General features: G+C 32.8%; 1 protein-coding gene across 5 annotated transcripts in view; it reads right to left on the bottom strand.

Annotated features, from left to right (window-relative positions):
- KIAA1109 (KIAA1109 ortholog) overlaps positions 1 to 9,363 on the bottom strand; it is a 245,993-nt gene that overhangs the window by 159,990 nt on the left and 76,640 nt on the right. For all 5 annotated transcript variants that reach the window (XM_023516561.1, XM_023516563.1, XM_023516564.1 and 2 more), the window contains 2 exons: positions 2,390 to 2,617; positions 1,209 to 1,346 (listed from right to left, as the gene is read on the bottom strand). In XM_023516561.1, the coding sequence (XP_023372329.1) occupies positions 1,209 to 1,346; positions 2,390 to 2,617 (366 nt within the window). The remainder of the gene's footprint in view (positions 1 to 1,208; positions 1,347 to 2,389; positions 2,618 to 9,363) is intronic.

Raw genomic sequence — 9,363 nt, 5'->3', positions numbered from 1 at the left:
AAAAAAAAAAAAAAAAAAAAGATTTCTATGGTAAGTTAAATTGTTATGCAAATAAAATCTTTGTGATGACAGAATAGCTCTGTATCTCCATTTTGGTGGTATTTGTATGAACCTACACATATGATAAAAATGACACAAAACTATGCATATGCATTGTACCAAAGTCAATTTCCTTGTTTTGGTACTATACTATAATTACACAAAATAACTATACCGTAAAAAAAACCAAGTGAAGGATATACCTGGGATCTCTCTATACTATCTTTGCAACTTCCTGTGAATCTATACATGTATTTCAAAATAAAAGTTTAAAATAAGAAACATATTCTATGTCAAAACAAAAACAATGTCAAAGTTTTAACTATTACAATATTAGCTATGCCAAATACATACATATGAGAAATAAATTAAAATTCTGTGAAGAAAAATATAATCAATTATGGAAAAAGAGTGCAAAGAAAGTTGAAAGTATGCTATTTTCTATAAGATGATCAGTTACTCCACATAATCTGTAATAAATGATCATCCATTGATGACTTTTGAATGTCAGATGTATCTTCCCATTTAAACTTTTATTCTGCCTTATATTAAAATCCATTAAATTTCTAGATCACACAACTTAACTAGAAGTGGGGAAGGGCTATCAGTGGTAGGTGCCAAGAGAAGACATTGGCATTTAAAAAAGTAATAATTAAGAGATAATCTACCCAGGAACGTAATAAATTCTCATTTGATGAGTACCACTAGTTTTCTTCCAAGAGAGATTTGAAGGTATCTTGAAGGAACTAATAAAATATCTTATAAGTATGTTAGATGAATAAGAATAAATCACTGACCATATACATAGTGCTAATTAATATTAATATCTATATTGCAATTGTCAACAAAATTACCAACATTTATATAATTAAATTTGCCTTCCATAAATTTATGAAAAAGTTATTCCATTTCCAAATACAAATGATATCAAATATAATTGGGATCATTATACTATTTAAGTAAGGAGCAGCAAAAAGAAAAAGAAAATTTAGATTCTTAAAACTCTTTTATATACACACACACACATAAAACTTCTTATACAGTTCACTTCAAGGTCTCCAATTTAAGGAGCTATATATTCCATGTACAGAAGCTAACACATTGATTTGACTCTGTAAATATGAGTAGTAAATCTCTTAAGTCTTCACTATAGCTTACTTTCACATTACCTGATAGTTATCACTGACGAACACATTCAAGGGTGACAGGATAAGTTGTAGCATGGTCTCCCTAAATCCTTTCTTCATTTCAAAGCACAATCTTTCTAAGAAAGCTGTAGGGCATTCAGGACCATCAGTAGTTGCATGCTACAGTCAAATAAAATACCATAGTCAAAATACAGAAAAAGTGAATAGAGAGGAAGTATAAGAAACTAAAAACTTAATCATTTATCATGATTAAGATAATCTGATTTTTCTAAAGGAGAAACAGTGCTAACAAAATAACAATTTCTATACTCCAGGAAGGATATGAGCTGTACTAAGCAGCAATGTTAGATACATGACAGGGAGCCAGTATGCGGCCCAGTGCTCCAAGGTCACTATTCCCCCACTAATCTGGACCTGCTCCAAAGTCCCTGGGCTCTTGGAGCAATATCATCACTTTCCAGGTGAACCCCAACAGGCCCAAGAGGCACTGCTTCAGAAAACCAGGATATTTTGCTGGCTCTAAACCACACAATTCAACTTCCAGGATCAAGCCTGAAACTTGATTTTGTAACAGGTTTACCATAAGGTACTAAACTTGTCTGGGGTCTGAAGAGAAAAGCTAAGGGAATATAAAATCCTAGAATATCCATTAGGCTAATTATAAACACAACAACGTGATGTCATGACACAACATCCTGGTTGTTACCCAGAATAGCAAAGAAAGACCTAAAGTAAAGAAAAATAGAAAGTGAAATAATCAATGATCAATTAATCATATTATAAAGAAAATAAGTTAGAATTAAAACAGTAAAAGAATAAACTTAGAAGTACTAGAATCTAATTTTTTTTTTTTTTTAGACAGAGTCTCCCTATGTCTCCCTTGGTAGAGTGCTGTGGCTTCATAGCTTATAGCAACTTCAAACTCTTGGGCTTAAGCAATTCTCTTGCCTCAGCCTCCCAAGCAGCTGGGACTACAGGAGCCTGCCACAACCCTCAGCTATTGTTTTGTTTGTTTGTTTAGCAGCCCCAGGCTGGGTTTGAACCCACCAACTCAGTTCATGTGGCTGGCACCATAACCACTGAGCTAGGGACACCAAGCCTAGAATCTGAATTTTTTTTCCATACACACATACACACAGAATTTCCTGTGCTAGGTGGATATCATAATACATTACAGATTATTTTGATATGTGAACACTTACAACAGGAAGACGCCCATGAACTTTGTACAAATTAACAAGTACAGTAATATCCCAAGGACGCAAGGTAAGAGGATGAATTGACTTGGTTGAATTTTCATTTTCCTTTTTGTCATTTTCCATTCCAACAGCAGTCCACCCAGAGCTGGATGATGTTGACAATGACAGAACAGGACTCGAAATAACCTCTTCAAAATCCATATACATGTCATCTTCCCCAAAGTAGTTTTCCTATAAATGTTAAGAAAAAACTGCTATAAAGAGATGTAATAGGTTTTCACCATCACTCCTAAATTTGTAAACTATACATTTCCCTAACCTATTGTATTTAATAAAAAGCATCAGGTCAATTTCCTTTAAAAAACAAAACAAAACTACATATATGTTTAAAGCATACATATAGCTGTTTAGCGAATAAATATTCTGCAGCAAAAACCACAAAATGTTACAAAAGTTTATAGTAAAGCTTCCTGACACAACCCTAATTACAGCAAAAACTTCTAATTTAGGTCATCAAATAGACCTTTGCTGATATGTACGGATCAACAGTCTTCAATCCTTGCTTCTCAGAGTTTGAGGCAATAACAAGGGACATTCTTCGGTGGAAGCAGATCAATTCATAGAAAATCAATTTGTTTAAATCCAATAAGGTAAATACCACAATTCACATATTCCTATTGCAATATTTATCAGAAAGTTTTAACAGCTTTAATAAAAATATATAATTTTGGTTATTGATTAGATATAAGCACATGTTATGAATAGTTATAAAAAACTTTCTTTTAATACTTTATCATGGTTTTTTATACAGAAGTTCTTAAACTATTAACATTCTAATTTCGTTTGCAAAAGAATTTAATTCTAAATTTTCTTCCCATTGATTCTGAATTTAAATTGTGCCCATTTGATCTGAGTAGTAAACTCAGATTTTAACTCAGTTGTTAAATACTCCTGTTAACATGATACTTACTATCTGTTAAATATTTAAACCAAGTATTTTAGTAAATTCTGCAGTTTGATTATTGACAATTTATTTTCTGGCTAGGGTTATAAATATCTGGCCATAGTATCTTTTCATAGGAAAGGATGGTGAAAGGCCTAAAGTCACACTGTTAAGTAGCAGGAAGACTTATATTAAAATCCCAAATCAATGAACTCACAAAACCAGTGCTTTTCCTTCTATTCTCTATTGTTGTCTACCTCTAAATAATACAGATGCAACATGAAACTTGTTTGAAATCTTGATAGCTCTTCTTATAACACAATCCTGAATCCATGGTCAAATTTAAGTATGAATAATATAAAAGGAAATATATATCAGGTTATACGCTAAATTCTAACATTATTAAGTTCTTAAAACTAAACATAATGTCTAATTAAGCTTGATAAACATTAAAAACATAAAGTTATTTAAAGCAAAATACCCCTTAGATCAGATGAAAAATCTTTTAAAATACACATGCCAGTCCTAGAGACTGGTTTAGCGGCTTGGAGTTCAGAGTCAGATGCAAAGTAGAAAAATTTCTTTGGTGATTTTTATCTGCAAATGGCCTCCAGACACAATCATTCCTTCCCCATCTTCCCTCCAAATAGAAGATCTAAAAATCAATGTACACTATCCATGTTTATTAAATTTCAACACAATAACAGGTACCAGCACTTATTTTAGTCAATTTTTAATAATCCTAGACTACAGATCTCTTATTTTTAAAAAAATTATCTTGTAGCCTCTTAAAAATTTTAAATCTTAAAAAAATGCAGGTTCCTGCAGATTATTACAATTATCGATAAAAAAGAAAAGATTCTCTTGAGTCCAGTGTTTAAATGGTACTAAACTGATCTCCACTTAATTATCTGAAACGAATAATTCATACCAAATCCTTTAGGAGACTGAATGACCAACATAATAGAGGACATTTGCTAATTTTTATTAAATGTGTCAGTGACTATGTTTTTAAGGAATTATAGAACAGTGGGAGTCTTTTTTGAGTTAATAAATTTGCACTTACTACATATTATTAACAAAATGTACTTCTAAAATTATAACTTATTAACAAAATGTACTTCTAAAATTATAACTTATTTTGAAAACTTATGCTAAATGTTTAATCTGGGTGCGTGATTTAAGTTTTTCTTAAATATGTGAAAAGAGTTAAATTTGGAGGACAGCACCAGTGGCTCAAAGGAGTAGGGCACCGGCCCCATGTACCAGAGATGGCTGGTTCAAATCCAGCCCCGGCCAAAAACTGCAAAAAAAAAAAAAAGAGTTAAATTTCTGAAGAAGTCACTAAAAAAAAAAAAAGAAAGAAAAATTACTAAACAGCTGACCAGAGTATAAGACAACTGGTAATATATTATGGCAAACTTTTATGATTATGATTTTAAGGTTAATAAATATATACAAATATTTTCAAATATAAATAAAACTTCCATTTCCAATTTATGGTAGATGCATGCAAAACTAAATTACCTTTAAAATAAATTGAAAACAACCCTTGAAAAAAATTATTGCCCTATGTAATAAACAGGGAAAATGTTTTCCTTTGTCAAGTTTGTGGCATGTTTGAATTTAAAAATGATAAACTATATTTTCAGTTTACTTAAGAATTCTCAGAAAACTTTTTTCATATAGTTATTTTGTTATCGAAGTGTCAAGTAATCTTCCTTAAGTAACAGAAGACTGCCATGTTTTCCCCAGGCAAAAATTTACATTCATTTTATGATATTCATTTAGAAAAAAAATAAAATAAAATAACAACAATAGGTTAAAAGATGATGGCTAACAAAATCACAGAAGCAAGAAAAATAGTCTATAAGCATTATTCCCAAAATTACATCTTTTTAACAAGAAGGAAAATAGTCAGATTTCTTTTTTTTTTTTTTTGAGACAGAGCCTCAAGCTGTCCCCCTGGGTAGAGTGCCGTGGCATTACAGCTCACAGCAACCTCCAACTCCTGGGCTCAAGCGAGTCTCTTGCCTCCGCCTCCCAAGTAGCTGGGACCACAGGCGCCCGCCACAACACCCGGCTATTTTTTGGTTGCAGCCGTCATTGTTGTTTGGCGGGTCCAGGCTGGGGATTCGAACCCGCCACCTTAGGTGTACGTGGCTGGCGCCTTAGCCGGGTGAGCTATAGGCGCCGAGCCAATAGTCAGATTTTTATGTGAGATTATTAAAACAACTTTTTAATAAGAAAGGTATATATGCCTTTAATACACAGTTATTACTTGTTACCACTGACATGCTGTCATGATGGAAAGTAAGATTTTTTTTCTTCCATTAACAAAAAATGTAGTAAGACCAAAAGAAGTCAATTCAGAAAAACAAAACTCATGGTATTATTATCCAACATTATATCCACAACAACAACAAAAAATGACAAAGTTTTATGATAGTAAGACTGAATGACTTCAGGCTAACAGAGTTGCTATGTTGTCTAAATCAGCAGAAGTTCTCCCAGTTTCATAAAATGGCCTTATAAATTTTAGCTCATGTTCAGCATATTTTCTTCTTAGAATTTGTTATAACCATAATGCCAGGCACAGTTTCTTTTGTGGATTTTGAAAAACAGTTGTTCATATACAGTTCAACGTTGAGTGATTTTTTTCCCTTAAGTTTATCCTTCATTATTTCCTCATGCTTAATATTTACATCTAAGGAAACAAAATCTCAATTACATGAATTTTCAAATTCCCTTAATTTTCCTTATATGAAAAAGAAAATTATACATTATATAATATGAATAATATATGCATATAGATAATGCCTAACTCCAAAAAATTTTATTATTTTTTTTTTTTTTTAGAGACAGAGTTTACTTTGTCACCCTCAGTAGAGTGCTGTGACATCACAGCTCACAGCAACCTCCAGCTCTTGGGCTTAGGTGATTCTCTCACCTCAGCCTCCCGAGTAGCTGGGACCACAGGCACCTGCCACAATGTCCATCTATTTTTTGTTGCAGTTTGGCAGGGCCTGGTTCAAACCTGCCACCCTCGATATATGACATATGGGGCTGACGCCCTACTCACTGAGCTATAGGCACCACCCTCCAAAAAGTATTAAAGTTGTAACACTAAGTAGAATACACGTTACATATTAAAACAAACAAAAAAGAATACAGAAGAATATTTAAGATAGAATAAGTAATATCCCCAAGTTAGCATGACACTAAGCCTTTTAATAGACAAAACCCAGAAATTCAAAAAGTTGCATGTATTCCTTAATAAAAAGAAACACAGAGTTAATTGGGATAAACAAAATGTTTGCCTGCCATGTTTTGGATACAATTTCATAAATATGTCACAACTTAAAAATTTATGATATACTTTAATAGACATTTTATACAAGTTTTGCATTAATTAAATAACACAAATATTAATGCAACCTTTTGGGCAACAAAAACTTTTGATACTACTAAAGAATTGTTATAAAGTCTTTAATGAGAAATCACAGATGCTGGTAGGGTTGTGGAGAAAAGGGAACACTTCTACACTGCTGGTGGGATTGCAAACTAATACGCCCCTTTTGGAAAGTCATCTGGAGAACACTTAGAGAACTAAAAATAGATCTGACATTTGATCCTATAATTCCTCTGCTGGATACATATCGAGAAGACCAAAATTCACGTGAGAATACAGATATTTGTACCAGAATGTTCACTGCAGCCCAATTCACAATTGCTAGGACATGGAAGAAGCCCAAGTGCCCATCGATCCATGAATGGATCAATAAATTGTGGTTTATGTATACCATGGAATACTATGCAGCCATAAAGAAAGATGGAGACTTCACTTCCTTCATGTTTACATGGATGGAGCTGGAAATATTCTTCTTAGGAAAGTATCTCAAGAATGGAAGAAAAAGTATCCAATGTACTCAACCCTACTATGAAACTAATAGTTAGCTATCATAGGAAAGCTATAACCCAATTTTAGCCCAAGAATACAGGGAAATGGGAGAGGAAGGGGAGGGGAGGGGGAGGATAGGTGAAGGGAGGGGGATGGTTGGGATCATGCCTATGATCTATCCTATAAGGGTACATGTGAACCTTTCTAAATGTGGAATATAAATGTCTTAACACAACAACTATGAGAATGACATGAAGGCGAAGTTGGCCAATTGGATGAGAATATTTCAAATTGTATATGGAAACAACACACCATACCCCATGATAGTATTAATGTGCACAACTATGATTTAATTTAAAAAATGTAAAAGACAAAAAAAAAAAAAAGAGGTAGGTTATGAAGGAATTTACAGCTTCCTCTATAATCTCTGTGAGAGTCCTCTTTTTCTCCCTCCTTAGGATGAATAAGTATTACTATGAAATTTTTTACATGAAAAAAACTGAGAGTCAATGTATGGCAACGTAAACACAAAAATTAATACCACTCTGGTGGTATTCAAAAGCTGATTTTATATCACTATGACACCCTCGCTTGCTAATTAAGTCATTACTCAAATTAAAAGTGTAATTCAGCTACTTCTAGGAGACTTTAGCTTGAAAAATGCATTTTGGATTCATTATATTTTTATGCACATGCAATACCAAGAAAGACAGTTGGAAGAAATATTTGATGAACATTTTAAACCAAAGTTTACAAGAAAGAAAAAATGTGTATGTATACTTGAAATATTGATATAAGCTATTTTCCCTTATATCGTTTATCTTCAGTTATATTTTATGATGTTATATGGTCACTTTAATAAATAATATGGTAATTAAAATGCCCAGATTTCATACCTTAAAATGTAGTTCAGCCACTATTCCCCCCACAGAACCTTGATTGCTTTTCCCAAACCAACCCTGATCATCCTAGTTCCTGTCCAGAATTGATTACTCCTATAACTGTAAATCATGGGATTCCCTGTTGGCTGAGTGCTCAGTGTCCAAATTTCTGTGGTTTTGAAATTACAAAAGGAAGCAATTAAGCACTGTAAAATTAGACCCCCACAAATGTCCTTTCCAAAAGGGACTCTACAGCTCCAACAGCCAAAGCAATCCTAAGCAAAAAAGAATAAGGCATCACATTACCTGACTTCAAATTATACTACAAGTTTATAGCAGTCAAAACTGCATAATAATGGTATAAAAACAGAGCAATGGAATGGAATAGAGAATGGAATAGAATATAGAACCCGACATGAAACCATATGGCTACAACCAACTGATCTTCAACAAGGCAGACAACATACACTAGGGAAAGGAAGCCCAATTCAATAAATAGTGCTGGGAAAACTGGATAGCCACATGCAGAAGAATAGAACAGGACCCCTATCTCTCATTATATACAAAAATTAATTCAAGATGGATAAAGGACTTAAATGTAAGGCATGAAACCATAAAAATTCTAAAAGAAAACATAGGTAAAACTCTTCTAGACATTGGCTTAAGGAAAAGAATTTATGACTAAGGTCAGAAAGGCAAAAAGGAGCAACAAAAATAAATAAACGGGACTTAATTAAATTAAAAAGCTTCTGCACAGCAAAAGAAATAATTAATAGAATAAATATAAAACATACAGAATGGGAGAAAATATCAGTAAACCATAGATTGCATGAAAGACTAATCCCAAAATCTACAAAGCACTCAAACAAATCAAGAAGAAAAAAACCAAACAACCCCATTTTGATGAATTAGGCAAAAGAAATAAACAGACATTTTTCAAAAGAAGATAGACAAATGGCCAATAAACATATGTAAAAAGCTCAGCATCACTAATTAGAGAAATGAAATTAAAACTACAATAAGATACTACATTATCTCTATCAGAATAGCTTTTATTAAAAAGTCAGAAAACAACAGATAATGGTATGGATGCAGAGAAAAGGGAACGCTTATACACTGTGGGTGGGATTGCAAATTAGTACAACCTCTATGGAAAACAGTATGGGGATTCCTCAAAGAAATAAATGTAGACCTACTATTCAATCCAGAAACCCCACTTCTGGGTATCTACTAAAAAAAAAAAAAAAAAAAA

This window comes from Otolemur garnettii, unplaced genomic scaffold (assembly GCF_000181295.1).
Source record: "Otolemur garnettii isolate 467f Iridium unplaced genomic scaffold, OtoGar3 scaffold00093, whole genome shotgun sequence".
Classification (NCBI taxonomy): Eukaryota; Metazoa; Chordata; class Mammalia; order Primates; family Galagidae; genus Otolemur; species Otolemur garnettii.
This window is presented reverse-complemented; position numbering and strand designations above follow the sequence as displayed.